Genomic DNA, 19,366 nt, shown 5'->3' on the forward strand with positions numbered 1-19,366 from the left:
GCTCTTCCACAAAAGTATTCGTATCTTTGGCCCATTTTCCATTTTGACTGGTACAAGTCTGATCTGTCACAACTTTCTTTTATCTCCAGATCCTTTGCCAGGATCCCTACGCACACATCAACAAAAGTAACTTATAGTCATTCTAATTTTCCTACTATCCAGCTCAACAGCCATTAGTGACTGTCAGCTGTCACCACAGAAATCCTGGCTCCTCAAAGCAGACACCTTGTCTTTCTAACTCCTCCAGATAGAGGACTAGTACAAAAGGCATGCTAGAAACACTGCTGACTAACTGCACCAAAGAGGCAAGGCATTTATGGTCTCTAATTAAAAGTCCTAAAAATAATAGTTTGTAAAGAGCTGCCAGGGTTTTGACTGGCCACCTGCCACATAAAATGCTCTCAAATATACCAAGCTATAGAATGTTTAGTCATATCTACCCAGAAATTGTTTCAGAGGTCAGAAACATGGGGGAAGTTTCGCGATCTAGAAAGGGTCTCTAAAAACTAAACTAATAAAAGCAAAAACAAATCACAGTCTTAAGAGAAACTTGTAGGTTTAAAAAAAAGTTAAAAGTATAATTATATCAAACAGTAAATCCTGTGATGTGCTAAGACATTCCATTTCAAACCTGAGATCGTCAAAGTCAGAATAACAGGCCAACAGGAGAAATCCTTCTAAAATTCCTTCCACTAAGGGGTAAACAGCAACATAATGAAAGAACAACAGTGATGATGGAACAGGTCTCTGGCAACAAAAAAGGAACGCCATCGTTTTCTTAACTGTGCCTTCTTTATCCATTCTTTGACAAGGAAGATGAATAATAAGATGAATGTCAGTCTGAGGGATACACTGGGTTACTTGATCCCTTCTCTGCACCCTGCCAAGAACTAAGAGGACACTGCAGCCAAAAGGAAGGCAAAGTATGCGGTACTTAAAGTGCCACCTGCCAGTCAAGTACAGAAAAGAAGCCACTGACCTCCAAAAAGCATGCTGACAGCTATTGATCATAAATGACAAGGGAAAAAAATAAACTCTTGAGCAAAGAATAGAGAGGCACGCATTATACACTAAGAGAGAACTTAAGCACACTTAATTAACCTTGACTAGGGGCAATTAAAGAGAGTCATAAAGTCCTTCATAGATGTGATAAAAACAGATTACAGCTCACCAAAATCTTAATCCTTTATGACCTGATGTATTTTTGCTACTCAGGAATCCTTTTTATGTTTGGAACAAGTCACGATTGATATAACTTTACAGTAAATGAGGCACTAGAGATGATTCAGTCTCACCTCCTTATTTTATGAGCAAAGGCACTGAGGCTCACCGGTTCATTAATGGTATAAACAAGACTTAAAAAGGCAGATCTATAATAATAGCCTAATTCTGTGTGGGTGATGAGTTTTTATTACTATGCAATAATAATAAAAGTATAACAATTAAGTTCATTTATTCATTTTCAACAATTTATGTTTTCCAATACCACAATTTCAGGATTGCCTAAATGTTTGAAAAGGTATATGTGGTCTGAGATTGAAAGTTAGGGGTGATGGCAGAGAACATGAAACCTAAAAACCTATATATCTAGATTTAGATTGTTGGGGTTAGACTGTTGGGGCAAGGTGGTGGGGGGAGGCCTAACAGGCAGCATCTGAGGCAGTCTTAGTGCCTCCATCAACCACCCCTCCTTCCACCATCTTTCTCGCCTGCTGGCACAGCTCCTATTCTCTCTGGGTGTTCTGCTTCCTTGCTCCCTCCTCACTCAGCAATTTTTTTTCCTATGCTCAGGAAAAGTGGCTCGCCCTATAGCTCATGATCTGTCACCAGAGATGAACCCTGACTGGATTAAGACAATCTCATTCATGGTCTGCTTCCCCTCACCAGTGGCTGGCTTAGGAATGGGCATAAAATTCAATTCTAGTTTTCTTGAGGAAAACTTGCAGAAGGGCTTTGTCACTGGCAGGAAAAATTAATGGATAAGTAATAATTATTAATAAAAAAAAAAAAAAGGATCCAAAATGGTATAGCCACTTTGGAAGACAGCTGGGTGGTGTCTTACAAAATTAAACATAGTCTTCCCATATGATCCAGTAATCATGCTCCTAGGTATTTATCCAAATGAGTTGAAAGGTACATCTACACAAAAACCTGCATAAGAATGTTGATAACAGCTTTATGGAAGCAACCAAGATGTGTTTCAATAGTTGCACAGAAAAACAAACTGGTAGAGCACACAATGGAATATTATGCAGTGATATTAGGAGATGATCTATCAAGCCACAAAAGACAGGAAGGAACCTCTAGTGCATATTGCTATGTGAAAGAAGTCAATCTGTATGACTTCATATTGTATGATTCCGACCGTAAGACATTCTGGAAAAGGCAAACTAAAGAAACAGTCAAAAGATAGGGGTTCAGGGAGCAGAGAAAAGGAGGAGGAATGAACAAGCAAAGAATGGGATGTTTAAGGCAGTGAAACTATTCTGTATGAGGCTGTAATGGTGGGTATATGACTTTATACATTTCTCAAAACTCATAGAACTGTACAACACAGAGTGTAAACAATGAACTTCAGCTAAGAATGATGTGTGAATATCAGTTCAGCACTTGTAACAAATGCACCACACTCATACGAGATGTTAATAATAGAGGAAACTGTGGGAGCAGGGAATGTAAGGGCACTCTTTGTATTAACTGTTTGGTTTTCCTAAAACTGTTATAAAAAATAAAGCATACTAATTAAAATAAAAGATTTTCAGGAAGACTCACACCCTATTTTCCTTGGCATCACCACTTTATTGGCGTGGAAATGAAGCAGCGCAATGAAAAGGGCTTGATCTCTGTTGATACTCTCTCTACTGGTGAATTAAGGAACCATCTACATTCACCTTACTGTGTGAGATGATAACTGTCCTGTGGTTCATTTGGGGTTCTATGTTACTTGCAGACTAAAGCATTTTTACTGACACTGCATCTAACCTCTGAATAAAACTGTGTGTGTTGGGGGTGGTGGGGGGGCGGGGGTGAGGAACATCCTGTTCAATAAACAGAATCAATTTTATTCCACTGTGGGCATAGCAAATCTCTTCTCTAGACCACAAGATAAATGAACTGTTGAAACTTCCTTAATGATTAAGAATTCTATGAATCCATGATTAAAAGAGAAAAAAAAATCTCCAAAGTGAATCAATAAAAGCCTCAAACTACTCAAAAAACTATGATGATACTTCTGCAGTCACTTTACATGCTTAGATTTACATTTTTTAAATATCCATTAACTTCTAAAAGAACACATAGATCTGTCAAGATTTCAATCCTGATTCTAACACTTGCTAGCTATGTAAACTTATATAATTTACTGAACCTCTCTTTTGCCTCAATTTTTTTTTTTACATGCAAAAGAGGATCAAAAATAGAACTCATACCTATTGGGTCTTAATGAGTAAATGAGATAATCCATGAAAATGGCTTAATGCCTCAGCTAGTACTTAGTAAGGGCTCAGTAAGCATTAATCAGAACTCCAGCTGCTAAAATTTGATGTAATCTGAATTACGTATAATTGAGATTATTTTGAGGAATTTATCTACAATAGTGCCTGATACATAGTTAGCACTCAGCTGTAGCTATTATTGTTGTTGTTATTATTAAAGTTAATAATAACATTAACTGTTAGCTGTTACCAAGTGATACACACTTAGGATACATGGCCTAGTGGGGTTAGTAATTAGAAAAAAAATTTTCCAGATTGTTCCTTTATTTAATCAAATAAAACCCAATACTACGTAGCCTGAGAGATTTACATAACTTTATTAACAAAGGTTGTTTCTTGACACTTGGGGTTTTTCAAATACTGAAATACTACATTTCCTTTCATTTCATATAAATTCCCCAGATACAACTGGAGAGTTTCATTTCCCTTCATTACATATAAAATTCTCTAGAAACAAATTCCCACAATTTTTTTAAAAAGTTCTAGATAGTCCAGTAACCATATTCCAAAATAGCCACTTCCCCTGGTAGAAAACAAAAGTACAAAAACCTGAATATATATTCACTTCCTATAAATTATTTCAAATCAACTTTAACTGGGTGAAGTAATGGCCATCAATAAAGCAGAAAGTCATCCCACATGGATCTAACACTTTTGACACCTGCCTTCTTACCAACAGGGATACTTACTTGAAAAGAGAATTTTTTGGCCTTTGAGGTTTCTTCTTGGCAAAAAAGGCTGCAAACTCTCGTCCAGTGCTGGCATAACTCAGTTGAGCTGACGGTTCAGAGGCCGTTCGAGTATTTTTCATATCCAAGTACTCAGTCAACAGCATCTGTACAATCAGATAAGCAGTTTAATACACACATTTACGATGTGCTATTAGGAGAAGCAATTTTAAACCACAAAAACCTAATTCTAAAACCTTATCCTTCCTTGACATGCAGAAGTATATTAACCTGGCTATTCATATTCCTAGTGGTAGATCTGAGGAAAGATTCATTATAGCCAGAAAGTCATCTATTTTCTGCCTAGGAACGGGGTGTGGTGTGCATTTGAATATGGAAGAGAACATTTTTATTAGGGGTCTACTACGTGTCAGGCACTATGCTGAGTTAATATTCTCCTTGAGCCATAATTTAATCCTCATTATTTCAAATTACACCAGCATCAGCCGCAATGCCAAAATATTTACTGATGGCTTACTAGGTTGCAGGGAAGGAGCAAATCCATTTAGATGTATTATCTCTATCGTATAAATTCTCGGATTATAGAAAAGGAAATGAGGCCCAGGAGAAGGTTCAGGGGTTGTGGAGTGCACTCCAGGCACTGGCCCCGGGCCCATGCCCTCACACTTCCTCTAACAGCACAGTGGCAAGTGCTCTAACCAACCGCTCAGAGGATTCCTAGGCCACAGCCCTGCAAATAATTTCTAGGGCCAGTACTGACCTTAAGAGCTTAGAAACAACAAAACAGCTTTTTTTTTTTTTTTTTTTTAAGATAACTATTGCCAGCAGGTCCTGCTTATAAAATCAATCCACATTAGAGCTTCGGGAGGTGTAGGCCTGGGCTAGAATCAACTGTTATCTGTGTATTTTCAAATCCAGTGTTCTACAAAGTTCCCAATATTATGAAAGAAAATAGCAGGTCTGTAATAGAAATCATCATGGTTCCTAAGAGTACCTAACCTGCAACTAAAGTATATTAATTCATTTCCATAATCACTCACATTAAAAATTCTTAAGATACCCAAGTGGTATGGTACATATATGCAAGCAATTCTACCCAAGACTGAAATAAAAGCTTTTTCAAGACTCAAGGTCCATGCAATTATTCATTCATGTCTGTATATATTCATTCATTCATTCAATGCAAGTTTGAAGACCATATTAAGCATTTTCATCAAAAAAACATTTATAAAGCACCCTGTAAACATAATGCTGACCCCATGTAAGTTTTAAAGCAATTATGTCCTAATATGAGCACGTACACACTACTGAGCACTTAACAAATATCAGATATTTTAAAAACATAATGTTCCTCAATCCTGAAATCTATGAAGTAGGAGTTACTATCTGCATTTTAGAGATTAAGAAACTGAGAATTAGTGGTATATAGAAAGTAGCCAACATGCATTGGTGGGGACAGGAGTTAATAGGAAATCTTTGTATGTTCCCCTCAATTTTCCTGTGAATCTTAAACTGCTCTTAAAAAAAAATAAAATAAAGTCTTACTTAAAAAAAACAAAAGAAGCATAACAGGCCAGGATTTCGACCCAGGTTTAGTTGAGTCCAGAACCTGTGTTCTTCCCCCATGACACTCTATTCTTACTAAGAGCATAAAAACTGCCAATGAGAATGGCAGTAAATAGACTTTAATACATCTGCCCAAACTGCTCGATCATCAGGGAGAGACTGAATTCGGTCTCTACTTTAGCAACTCAACTGAGGAACTCAATTTGTATATTTTTCACTGATGCTAATAAAGTTGGCAGGCTTCTGTAATCAAAAGCAGGTTAGTAAACAAGAACAGAAATATCAAATTGATATAACATAGAAATATGTCTATAAATGCACTTCTTTCACTGGTTTTAACACCAAAATGACAGAGATAGTTCTACCAAAGCATGAAGATACACTAAACCAAGTAATTCTTCTGAGGTACTTACCTGTCTTCCTCATAATTCAATGACTGGCCTTGTACAATAAAATATTGTCTGGCAAAGGCTTAACTAACCAGCATCCTTAAAACCCTGGTATTTAAGATCATTGTTCTTTTTCTCCACATCAACAAAGCCTCCTCAATTACTACCTTTCGGCATTGTTATTCTATTTCTATCCACTGGCTTCTCCCTTTCTATCTTCAAACATGTGCTATTTCTACCTCTCAACAAAATACCTTGCTTCGGTCCTCACGATCTATCTATAATCTTATTTCCCTTTTGTCTTTAGGTTCCAAACTTCAAAACGCAGCCTTCATACATATTATTTCCTTTACCATGATGTAGTTTATTCTGGATTTCTCTCTCAAGCTCCAGTCTCACATCTGTGACTGCTTGACAGTCACATATTTCAATGATGAAAATCAACCCTAAATTCTGAAACCTAAATCCTCTTCCCATAACATCAGTAATTCCTTGTCTTTTTGTTGTTGCTGTTGTTGTTAGTAGTTTCTTATTCTCACTGCTCTTCAGGTTTAAAACTTCAGAACCATCTTTTAATACATTCCCTACCCCTTGTATCCATAAAATAATTGGTCTCCAAGTCTACTAATTATTCTTTCTCAACAATCCATCAGTTTGCCCCTTCCTGTCCATTCTGACAGCCACCGTCTTAGTTCGACTCACACAGCTGTTATTTAATTTCCTGACTCTCATCTCTAGTCCTTCCCATGCGCCGTCGACAGCGTGATCTTCCTAAAGCACTGCTGCTGCCATCACCGTAAGGCCACTCATCTCGTAATGTACAACCATCTCATCTCAGGATGTGTTTCCGACTGTGTCTCACTCTCCTCGCAACCAACCCAACACTCCACTCAAAATCTCCCACTTAGCTCTTCCCTGAACATGCCCGGGCCTTCTCATTTCTAGAATGCCCAACCTAGATTATCCTCTCTCCTAAAATAAAAGTCCTAACAAACCCTCCCAAAAACAGTTCCACTGTTTTCTCTTCAATGACTCCGTCCCAGGCTGCTCTAGGCCAGCCGTCCCCTTTTCAGAACTCCTAAAATACCGGTTTTATACATCATTCAATAAGTACTCGTCAAAACCCACCTGATATGATTAGTTATTATCTGATGAAAAGAAGCCTGACCACCCCCAATTTAAATGCTATAATCCTTAAAACATTATATTTCTTTACTCCTACCACAGAGCCATGCAACATATCAGAGAATCAAAAAAAAAAAAAAGTGACTCACTGAAATTTAAATAGTATGTGGTAAGAAGGCTTGATATATATTATATGCAAATGAGAGACAGTTTTAAAAATAGAATGAGCCCTATAAATGAGTCCTCAGTACAAACATCTTTAATAGAAGTAAAATCAAAAACGGATAAGTGTGATTTTAATCATAAGCTTTAGGTTGTTTATTTCTGTGATGTATTTGCTTCTTTTTCCTAATACTATTTCACCGCCACATGGAAAATACTGCTTGAAAACAGGTAAAGTTTTATTTCAACACCCAAATTGGCAAAAGTGATTTTAAATATCTCAAAAAAAAAAAGCTCCTATTTATAAGATGCTTGAAATCTGAATGAATTAGGCTAAATCTTCTATTACAAAGTCTTGAAACAAATATCAGACATCTGGTATTAAAATACAACCACATAATTTCTTGGTGATTCTATATCATTGTGGATAATGTACTGCATCTTCCAAATTGTCCATGAATATCCTAAGCACTCACCTGTGAGTGCCTGGGAAAAATCACTCAAGATTGGAATTCTGGGGCAAAGGGCATTACACATAATATCAAATATATCCTGCCCATAGAAAATCTGCAGAAGATAACCCTGTGTTCTTGCTGGCTCTAAATTCCTTCACATCTCAGACACTCATTTCTTTTCTAAATACCAGAAATTGCTATTTTTTATTGATCAAGAGTTCAAAAACTAAAAGTCAAAGTTTATGGGTGAGTTTAAGTTTAACTTAAAAGGCAATAATTTGTAAAACCAAAGACAAGAAATATAAAAACACAGTTGGAAAGCATCTGAAACTCTATATATCCCAGTGAGGTCATGATTCACATATTTTTTGAACACCTGGTATGCTGGATGGTTCTGTGGTTGAAGCAAAGAAATATAATGCTTTAAAAAACATACAAATTAGGGTGGTCAGGCATCTCCTGATATAATACTTAATTAGCAGTTGCTAAGATGCTAGTCCAAAATTTCATGATGTACAAAAGCAGGGCCACAATTTTGAGATTTATAACTTGATATAACATTGGTGACATCACTCATTTACCATTTAATCCTCTTTGACACATTACCTGTGTCTGCTTGTGTTTATACACAGAGATTTCTAAAAATAAATATGGAGATTTCCAGCTTAAAATTGACACGTCCCCTTTCTTCAGCTTCTCTGTTTATCCAGGTAGCGACTCAATGAAACACCAGATGCTTCTAGGTACTTAATGTGGTAGGTAGATCCTTTCTCGAAACTTCCCAGCTTAGAAAATCCTCTCCTCATCTAAGAACTGTTCCGTGGCCAAACTGACCCTGGTAGCCATTTTTACCCTGGAATCTCTCCTCTTGGTGAGAAGCTTTTCCACCAGGTGGACTGCCAGCCCTCAATGAGCCAATAAGATTCACTTTCCCGGGAAGATGTTGGTGGGATACAGTCTCTGCCGGTCAATAAGTGAGGAGATGGAAATTCTTTGGGACAACCACCTTTTACTGTGTGGATAGAAAATCAAAGAAAACCAATCTGCAGAGAGGCAGAATAAAGAATAAACTAGATGGCCAGAGAAAGAGAAATGGACCCACAGGAGAGGAAGTGAAAGGTTGTAAACCTGTTTGTCATGGCTTTATATGTCTCAAATCCAGTTGCTGATACGGTCTTAGATATTCTACCCTGGGTTCCACGATATACATCCTCATAGCCTTTAGTACATTTTCCTTATTTTTCCTTATAACAGCTCAAATAGGTTTTGTTTCTTCACTAACATACCTATGGATAAATGAATAGGTACTAATATGCATTTAGGGACATTTATATCACAAATATGTCTTTGTAGAACCCTGGTATCTCATGACAACAGAAGTAGTGGAAACCGATTCTCCTGACTACTAACTTTAAATGTTCAATGATTTATATCAAAGCTATACTGTATTTGTCCTCATTGATGAATCTGAAAATTAGATTGCTGCTTCTGTTAAGAGTAATAACAAAGTGAAAAATAAATAAATAAATAACACCAAGCTCCCATTACGAACTCAGACTCCATGTCTCTTGGGCAATATCTTGAATGTGCCAGCATCAAATACTGTAATTTTCAATAATTTGTCCTTTTCAAATACAGATGCCCAGGAGTTCCAGGTACAGCAAAGTAGCTTCCAGCGGACTAACCCACATATTGATAATAATTTTAAAAGCTGAAGAAACATATCAAAAATAAGAATTTGAAGGCCCTAGAGAGGAACCAAATTAGGCAGAAACTAGTGGCTGTAATCCCTGAAAAAAGAAAGGAAGCACACAGGTGAGTTCCTCTGGCTTTTTCCCAGAGAGCACTTCCCAGTTTCCATGGTGCAAGGAAGGGTAGAACCCAAGCAGAACTACCGTCTTACTAGACAAAGTTGATAAGGTCTAGGTATGCAGATAGAAGGATGTCAGGGATTTGAGAAATGAAGAGAAGGCGGAAGAGCAAAATCAGTAAAATACACCCCTCAAACCATCACCTTGGTTCCAAAGATCATTACAACAGAGGTCGAAACAACGTACCAATATTTTTTAAATTAGGACCACCACTCAGAATTACTAAAAGTTATCAGATTTCCCCCATAAAGTTGCCAGTAAATGAAATATTAATGACAAAGAAAAAAAAGAAAAGCGTATTTTTTGAATACAGCAGTCTCATTTCCCTAATGTATAAAGGCTAAAATATTCTGCAGTAAAGGAAGCCAAAAGAAAAATAAACAATCATTTTGAAAATAGAATGGTTGCCTAATTATACTCATTGTCAATGGCAATTTTATAATTAACACCATTATTAGCATGGTCTTGTGAACAGTTCTTCAGTGTTGAAAGTGAAACAAACCAAAAAACTTCCAAGAGTACCCATGTACTTTTAGGTCCTGCATCAAATACCTGACCAGCAAAGCCTTGAGCAAAGAGCTCATGCTTAGATTTCTTCCCTCCATCTCAACACGAGAGCTTTTAACAAGGAAAACTCAGTTTTAATAGCTTTTCAAGAGTTTTCTTTTTAATTAAACATATATTTAATGCATAAAATATGCAAGTCATTGTGCTAGATATAAACACAAGATTCGAAAAAAATTCTCTAATATTAAAAAAATGAATTGTGCTATACATAAATAAAAGTTTTTTAATTAATTAAAGCCAACCAATCCTTCCCTCATTTGTATTTACCTAGTAATAGAGACACATGTGAATGAGTGCAATGCAAGGGAGAAAGTGGCAAACATCAGGACAAAGAAACTGCTGTGAATATTTGTAGGACAAGATTGATCCTACTTATGATGAGAACAAAATTTCAAGATCATGACACTATAGGACACATAATCTTAAAATAAAAAAAATTACAGAAGTAACAACACAAAGAAAGAAACAGTGATGGGGAAATTCAGGGCATCATTAGTGAACAGCAAATAGCTCAGGTAACATAAAAATGAAGACTGAGAGGTACCCCTGGAAAGGTGGCAAATGAGCAAATGTATCAATCAGGACCTTTAATGCCAGGTTCAGGTACTGAAATCAAATACAAAATGACAAGGCAATAACGGGTTTTGAATAGGTAAATAAAATGTTGATAAGTATACTTTAATTATCTGCCAGCATATAAAATAACAGATTAGAAGGCGATGGGATTTGAGGCAAAATAAATGATTAAGAAAACTCTATAAAGGGAGGGAGATGAGAAGAGAAAACCTAAGATAGTTCAAGAGAAAAAAAAAAAATTTTAAACTAAAGCAGTGTTAATGAGATTGTACATAAAGGGATACATCAGAGAGTCAGTGCAGAGAAAAAAATAAATTTAACTAGTTATTCTGTGAAAGAAAGGAGAAATAAAAATGGGTGAAAGACTGCACATCTGCAAGACTAAAAACTTGTGATTCCAGGAACACTAATCATGAATGCAGGAAGAACAGATTTGATAGAGACAATAAATTTTAAATTTGGAATATACTCCCTTATGAAGCATACGAGTATTCATATTCATTTGTACCCTCAAATCCATAATTGTAAAAGGGGAAATAATGTTAATGGGATTCCCATGAGTAATAGATTAACTTCTATTAGGACTGTTAAGTATACGCCTATATGGTCTCTGAAGGATACTGTGAGAGTCATATATCTTTGAATATTTGTAATTTGATTTTATTCCATATTTTTTAAAACAGTTTTACAGAGGTATAATTTACACACCACAAAATGCACCCATATAGTGTACAATTCAACAATTTTTAAGGAAATGCATACAGTTGTGTAACCATCACCATAATCATTTTAGAACACTTCTAACATTTCAAAAATTTCCCTTAAGATGTTAGCTGCAGGTTGTTTCATGGAGTCTTTTATCAGATTGAGAAAGTTCTTTTCTAGGACTAGTTTCCTGAAGGTTTTTTTTTGTTTTTAAACCATCAATGGGTGTCAAGTGCACTCCTGTGTACTGAGATGATTATGTGGATTTGGTCCTTTATTAATATGGTATAGTACTTTAATTGATCTTATGACAAATCTCACTTGATGGTACAGAATACAGTTTGTATGTTGATGGATTCGATTTGCTAATATTTTGTTCAAGATTTTTGCATCTATGTTCGTGAGGGATATTGCTCAACAGTTTCCTGTTGTCTTTTACTTTTTCACCAGGGTAGTACTGGACTCACAGGATGTGCTGGGAAGTGTTTCCTCTTTTCTATTTTCTGAAAGAATTTGCAAAGCATTGGTATTATGTCTTTAAAATGTTTGACAGAACATTTTTGTGGCTTATGTATGTGTAGGAGAAATTTTAATTATCTGTTTTAAGACAATTCATATTTGTTTCTTCTTGAATCAGTTTTGGTATTTGTGTCTTTCTAGAAATTTTTCCATTTCATCTAACTTGTCTAATTGGTTAGCATAAAGTTGTCCATAATAATTCCTTTAATCTTTTTAATTTCTGTAGGGTATATAGTGATGTCTTCTTCTTTCATTCTTGATTTTGTTTTTTTGTTTGTTTGTTTTGAGATTTCACTTTTTTAATTAATCAGTTTTTGATCTTTTCAAAAAACATTGGTTTCATTACATTTTTGTTTCTCTGATTTTTTTTTTAATTTCATTTATTTTCACTTTAATCTATCATTTCCTACCTTCTGCTTGCTTTGGGTCTGATTATTTTTCTTCTTCTAACTTTTCAGGTGCAAACTAAGATTGCTGATTTTCCATTTTTCTTCTTACACCAATAGTGTATTTAGAAGTTTGTTGTTTTATTCCAAACATTTGAGAAGTCCAAAATTTCTCCCTGTTGCTTATTTAATTCTGTTGTGCCTAAAGAACATACTTTGTGTGATTTCTATCCTTTTAAATGTATTGAGGCTTACTTGATGGTCTAGTAGATGGTCTATCATAGAGAATATGCTGCTAATGTGAAATGATCTGTATTTTGATGGTGTTTGGTAGAGTATATGCCACTTTCAGCCACGGTGCTAGATAGTGCTGTTCAAGTCTTATATGTTTTCTGTCCAGTTATATTAATTCTTGAAAAAAAGTATTGGAATCTCAAACCATAATTGTTGAATTTTCCACTGTGTTCGATTCTGTCAATCTTTCCTCCATGTATGTTGAGTCCCATAGCATTCTGATGGTTTGTAATTTCTAACCCATTCAGAGTACATAGAAGACAAGAGCCATGCTGGGGGAAGACACAAAAGCGGTCCAGTGTCCAATGGCACATTCCCGACTGCAGTTTCAATGTATTCCCTGACCACTTCACTCAGAGTTCGTTCTACCTATTTATGATACTTTCTTCTTTTTTCTCATCGAAATGACCACAAAGCTCCATGATTATCTGACACCATCAAAAAAACTTCAGCTACTGGCATTATGATTTTACTGTGTCCCGAGACACTTAATGTTTCATCACAATGCAAATGACTCCTTTTTTCATCAGTCTTTCTCAGTCTCAATTCCAATAACCTCTACTCTCTTACTCCTTGACATCCTTTCTCCTTTAGAAATACTCCGCCTCCAAGATCTTCAATTCTGAATTCTCCCCTCTAACCACAATGTTTTATCTCCTCCCAACAAATACATACCTCTCCCTTCAACTTTTGTGCTGAAATTCTGGAAAGATTAGTCTACACATAGGAATCACTTGCAGAACTACTTTAAAATAGAGATTCATGTGCCCAACTGTAAAATGAGAGGGTAATACAGAAATATAAAAAGTCTGTGCTAGAAATCAGTTCAACCACTTATTAGCTATGACCTTGGCAAGTTACTTAATCTCACTAAGCCTATTTCCCTTGACTGTGAAATAAGAGTAATAACAGAAACTTACTTTGTAGAATTAATATGAGAATGAAAATAAATAGCATTTAAATGCATAGCACATAAGTTTATATATATATATTATCTCTGAGAATGAGACTCGGAAATCTGCTGACATTTCTTTGCCTCAAAATCTTGGTTTCTTCATCTTCAAAATAGGAATAATATTATTACCTACCCCATAGATCTACTGTTGGGCTTAAATGAGTTAATGCTGTAAATCACTTAGAATAATGCCTGGTGCGTAACAAGCACCTGTGTTATTAAACATATAAAGTTATTTCCGTATCCTCATCTTTCCATTATCATTCTTCTCCATCTTTCCTCTTCCCTTTCTCTCTTCAACAAAGACCTCAATCACTTAAATTCAGGCTTCTGTTAATATTCATTCTCCAAACTTTTAGAATGTTTTCTTTCACCTCAGTGAGTTTGACTGCCATATTTTCCTTCCTAACATGGTGAATACTCAATATCTTTACTCTTATTCTCTTCCACGTTCTCGTCACATGATTCCCAAATCTCCTTGCATCATCATAATTCCTCCCAAGCTCCAGGTAGGCAGTGCCATTGCCTGCAAGAGTGTCTGGATTTCAAAGGTCAAAATCTGAAGTTAGCTGTGACTCTTCTCAGTCTTATACTCCAAGGCAACTGTCAAATCCCATAGATTTTCTACTACACATCTCATGTCCATTTCCTCTTTCAAATATTTTTATTCCTACACTCATCCCTCTAAATCTGTTCCTCATTATCTTTCACATAGCTTCTTACGACAATCTCTCAATCTTCTCATGACAATCTATCCCAGAACCTGTTACCAGATTAAGCTCACTAATGCACAGTTAAACATCATCGATCCTCTGCTCGAACCCTTCAATGGCTTCCTCCTAGCCTGCAAAACAAGCCTCTGTCTCCTTACTGATATTCAGTACCTTCCGCAGCTCCAATTGACTTCTGGAACCTTAGTTCCTATTTGTTGTTTTTAAAATAATTACCTTTTGGTTAAACTAGATTATTTCCTATTCCCTAAATAAGTCCCAAGGATTTTTGTCATATCTGAGTTTATCCTTTTCTCCCCAGCTTGTAATTACCTCTTCCATCTGTCAAAAGTGGGGAATGAGATCGAGAAATGAATTTAAGTATAATTCGACTGATTTTAAAGAACTACATGTGCTCCATTCGAATGTTACAAATCAGAGTCCACGTGCCCAGAGAAAACACCAAGCCCATGCACGAGGAGGCGGAGGCAGGCGTTACGTCTGCAAAGTTTCATCTTCTCACAGGGGTATTATCACTATCTTCTGCTGAAAGTTCTCTTTGCAAGGTCTTTTAGGTCACTGAACCTTTGTCTTATGATAACAACTAGCTGCCTCCATCTTCACAACAGAGTTCAATGTGTAACAAGGGTTGCTGGGGAGGACAGACCTTTCTTATCCTCCTTACTGTCTGAAGGTCTATCTCCCACCAGTAGGCTGACACCTAAATTCAAACTATCAGACAACCAATAGATCTCTCTCCAAAAGATGCTGGTTTTTTTTTCCTGTTTTTCACATCCTCAATGCACATCAACACCAGATATTAATAATTCATATCTCATATAATATGAGCAAGGGGGGGCATATTTGTGAAAATTGTAAAAATAAAAATGCTGATTGATCTAGCTCATATTTTACCATTATATGTGTAAATATATGTATATATATACATATATCTGTTCATATTTATTTGTGTATACACACACACACAACATGAACAAACATGAATGAGCATGTTGTGTGATCAAGTCATGGTCCCTACGATCCGTCTTAACTGTTAACTATGATGTCTCATTCTCATTAAAACCTACACGGCAGCTTGTATCTCTCAAGGATTTTATCTTGTAGGTATCTATCTGCCTTCTCTCCTGCCTCTCAGTTCAGGCCATGCCTTTTCTTCGTGTCTTCTGTTAACATCTAACACAGTGTCTTGAACAAAGTAGATGCTCCCTAGTAGGTTACCTAAATTGAAAGTACGATGCTCCAAAGGGCAGCCACTTATTGATGTTTCACAGTCACACATGAGCTTCTCGGAGTAGAACTGCAACACTCATGGTGAAAAATCAAAGCTTTTTGAGGTACATTAATTTACTCACATCACAGGGATACCATTTATTAAATGTCTGCTCCAATGAGATAAGTGCCACCCTAATGACCTGAAAGAGTTAATGCATCTTGGAAAAGACCCAAATTGCTCTCTGGAGATAGTTTATTCAATTAAGTGGCTACAACTCAGAATTTTCAATTAGCAGTTCAGTTACTAAAGACGCCTTCATGTTGGTTATCTGGAATCTGTGAGTACTGACACACCTATAAAAAATATCTGCTTATGGATCATTCAAAACGGAATCTGCACCTTTTATTCCAATTAACATTTATTTTGTACCTACTGAGTGGCAGGTACTGTGTTAAGTACATTTAGGATGGGAAGGAAAGCTGGGAGATAAGAGGTTTGGAGGCACTGAGGATAGAAAGCACAGGGATACCGAGACAAAGTGGCTCCTTTCTTTAGGGAATCCACGACGAAGCTCTCAATGGAATCCATTTAAGGCTCTTCAGAATCTGGTTTCAGTCTATCTAATCACATCTTATACTCTTTTGTATAAATCATGTATATAGAAAATTCAGTAAGGTACTCATTGCTATGAATACATGCATATTATCCCTATCTAGAATGATCTTCCCACATGCCTAAATCCTAGCCTTCCTTAAAGAACCAGTCAGCTCCTACCACATACACAAAATCTTCTGTGACCAATTTATCTAAAGCCATCCTTTAAATTCCTGTAGGACCGACAGATGGTTATCAAGACTTGGTAATTAATCATATACCACTGTATATTTAACTTCTCCTGTATGTTTCTCTTAAACTTCCAACATGACTTGACAAAAAAGCACCTTGTCCAACATGTCCCCGTATTACCACAAATTCACCTCACACTGAAATACCTTAACTAAAATCCCTTATAACTGAAGGAGTAACTTCTAGACTTCATCCACTTTTAAATATGTAAAAGATTTTGTCTACGACATAAGCAAAATTATTCTATCCAAGGGTGATGTATGTATACATACATATATTGTGTATATATATATATGTGTGTATGTTCACAGCTTGGTTAAATAAAAAGTAATCCTATTTTATCAGTTCCGTTACCAAAAAAATCCAATTCTATTATAAGTCTGTGATGATTACTCACTATTTCTACTGAAATGGTATATATTAATTCAAAATGTGGGATTAAACTAACTTATACATTTAAGGTTCGCCTATTCTATAAAAGGTTAACCAATTAACGGCACTACTGGTGTATGTACATTTATAGAAAATATAGAAACTCTAGAGTCCAAAAATGGAAAACTACTTACTGATATTTCTGACATAAATTTAATTCCTTTAGATGAGTTTTCTTATTTAACTTAACTTTTCCCCGAATACTTCATTTTGATCTTTTATTTAAAAGCAATATATGCTCATAAAAATTTCAAACAGTACAGAAACATGTAAAGATTCGAGTATTCTTTGATAGTACTGTTATATGAAATATATTTTATTGATTTGTCTTTGTTGCTACTTCGTTTCATTATTTCCTCTTGTCACTCCTCTAAATGCCAGTAAACACAGAGCTATGCAGAGTGCCTACGAAATACATCATACGCCTCCATCAGAGGGTCCGATTATACTATCAGCAAGTGGAAAAACCCTGCCAGACTGGCCACATATGGTCCAATAGGATCCTCTGGCTATTTACCCCCCATTTTTCATACAGCATACCACAATTTGTTAATTTGTGACAATCTACCCCGACCCGCTCCAACATATTTAACTCCTCCCTTCTGCCCCCACGACCCAAGGGAAATGTCTGAATAGCTGAAATGTCTAGGAGTTTAGAAAGAAGTTGCATACCTGAATCATTTCTTTCTCCGAAATCTGTATCTTTTAATTTTAACTCTCAAAACGACTACTACATCCAGCAGAGAGACGCGATAAAGTGCGATGCGGTAGGATGGTTAACCTGACTCCTCACCAAGTGAGAGTAAATGTTTGTAAACATAACTTCAGGACATGAGAGGGAGGGGAAACTGAGCCACATTCTCCCAGTTATGGAAATTGACACAGAGCCACCTATTATCCTTGACCCTAATCTACCCCTCAGTAACAAGCTCACGCCATGAAGCAAGTCACAGAAAAGAAAAAGACAGCATGCTAAATACCAACCGTGTTAACTCCGAAGCGATACAGTACAATTCGTGTACCTCTTGTTCTCTGCTAATTGCTTAAGAGAGCCTGCTCTGGAGAAGACAGCAACAGTAGCCGGGCCCCAGACTTCTTTAAATGCCAGCTCTTAATAACAAACTCCAAAAAGGTCTTAATTGCATTTACCAGGAGCTCATGAACTTTAAAAGTTGTTAATCAGATTTCCATGTAAATGGAATGACGATTAAAGGTTAAGTACAGGTTTCTAAAATTTCAGAAATTGAGAATATATTGCCCTTCATGTGGGGAGGTGGAGGTGGGGGGGACTCTATCAGCCTTGACAGGAACTAAACATCTTAATTAAAGATGCAGAAGTACCATGCTTATTTTTACATGAAGTTCTATTTTCAAATGTCAAAGTTAATCATGCACTTGACTAAAGATGTGCAGTAGTCACTCTGCCAGAGAAGAAATCCCTTAGTATTCTTTTCTGAGACAGCATCTGCAGGTATCCAAAAGTTTCTCTGGTGTCCCCTCAGACCTGATACCTGCCTACGCTGCTCAGAAACCTGAGACTCACGGTGAAATGCCTTCTACAGAGAGATCTTAATTGCTCTCCATCTGAGGAGTAATCTAAAGCCACACGTCTTCAATCAAGTCTGCTTCATATTTATGTGGCTCAGGAGAAACACGAGGTGCTTCCGCCATAAATTTGCTGCACCTGTGTCCCTGGAGTGACATGTTGACAAATGAACATGACATCTCCTCAAACTCCAATAAGAATTTATGATTCTTTGAAAGAATATATTTGATCAATTATAGTGTCATCACAGTTGAAAAGCAAAACCATGTCTTTGGAGTGCACTTCACAGAATTTGCGAGTGCTTGTATTCTGCAGTATGATAAATGACAGATCCCAAACCTCAGAGTCAGGTCCTCATTCTGGCTTTAATACTCAATCTCAGATTCTCCAGCTTAAGAGGAGCTAGGTACCACCACCCACTACTAAGCACAACGACGACCAAGAAGAACAGCTGTGTAGTGCTCTAGACAAAATAACTGCAGAACTCAAAATTGGAAAATATTTGGAGTGTAATATCTAGCCAGTAAAAATAAATTATTCTTTAAGTTAAGAATGCACTTATGGGAGAAAAAAATAATTCCTTCTACAATCCAATTATTTGTCTATTTTTGTTTCTGATTATGCTTTTAATTCTTTTTTATTTTTGTTCCTTCTAAATGTCTGAGAAAGGTTTGGTGTTTGCTCAATACAAAGTACCTACAGCACACTTTTTTAAAGCACGGGTTTTCAGTGTTCCTACCAAAGCCACAGCTACTACTAAATTATTTCTAGTAATTGTATGATCCGAATCCAATTTTACTATAGAACCAAAGCTTCTGTGTTAAAGAAATCCATAAGTGAAAAAG

At 36.3% G+C, this 19,366-nt stretch overlaps 1 protein-coding gene across 1 annotated transcript in view; it reads right to left on the minus strand.

Annotated features, from left to right (window-relative positions):
* EXOC4 (exocyst complex component 4) overlaps window positions 1-19,366 on the minus strand; it is a 643,761-nt gene that overhangs the window by 460,267 nt on the left and 164,128 nt on the right. The window contains 1 exon segment of the mRNA XM_015588393.2: window positions 4,184-4,329. Within this exon segment, the coding sequence (XP_015443879.1) occupies window positions 4,184-4,329 (146 nt within the window).

This window comes from Pteropus alecto, unplaced genomic scaffold (genome assembly GCF_000325575.1).
Source record: "Pteropus alecto unplaced genomic scaffold, ASM32557v1 scaffold22, whole genome shotgun sequence".
NCBI classification, from domain to species: Eukaryota; Metazoa; Chordata; class Mammalia; order Chiroptera; family Pteropodidae; genus Pteropus; species Pteropus alecto.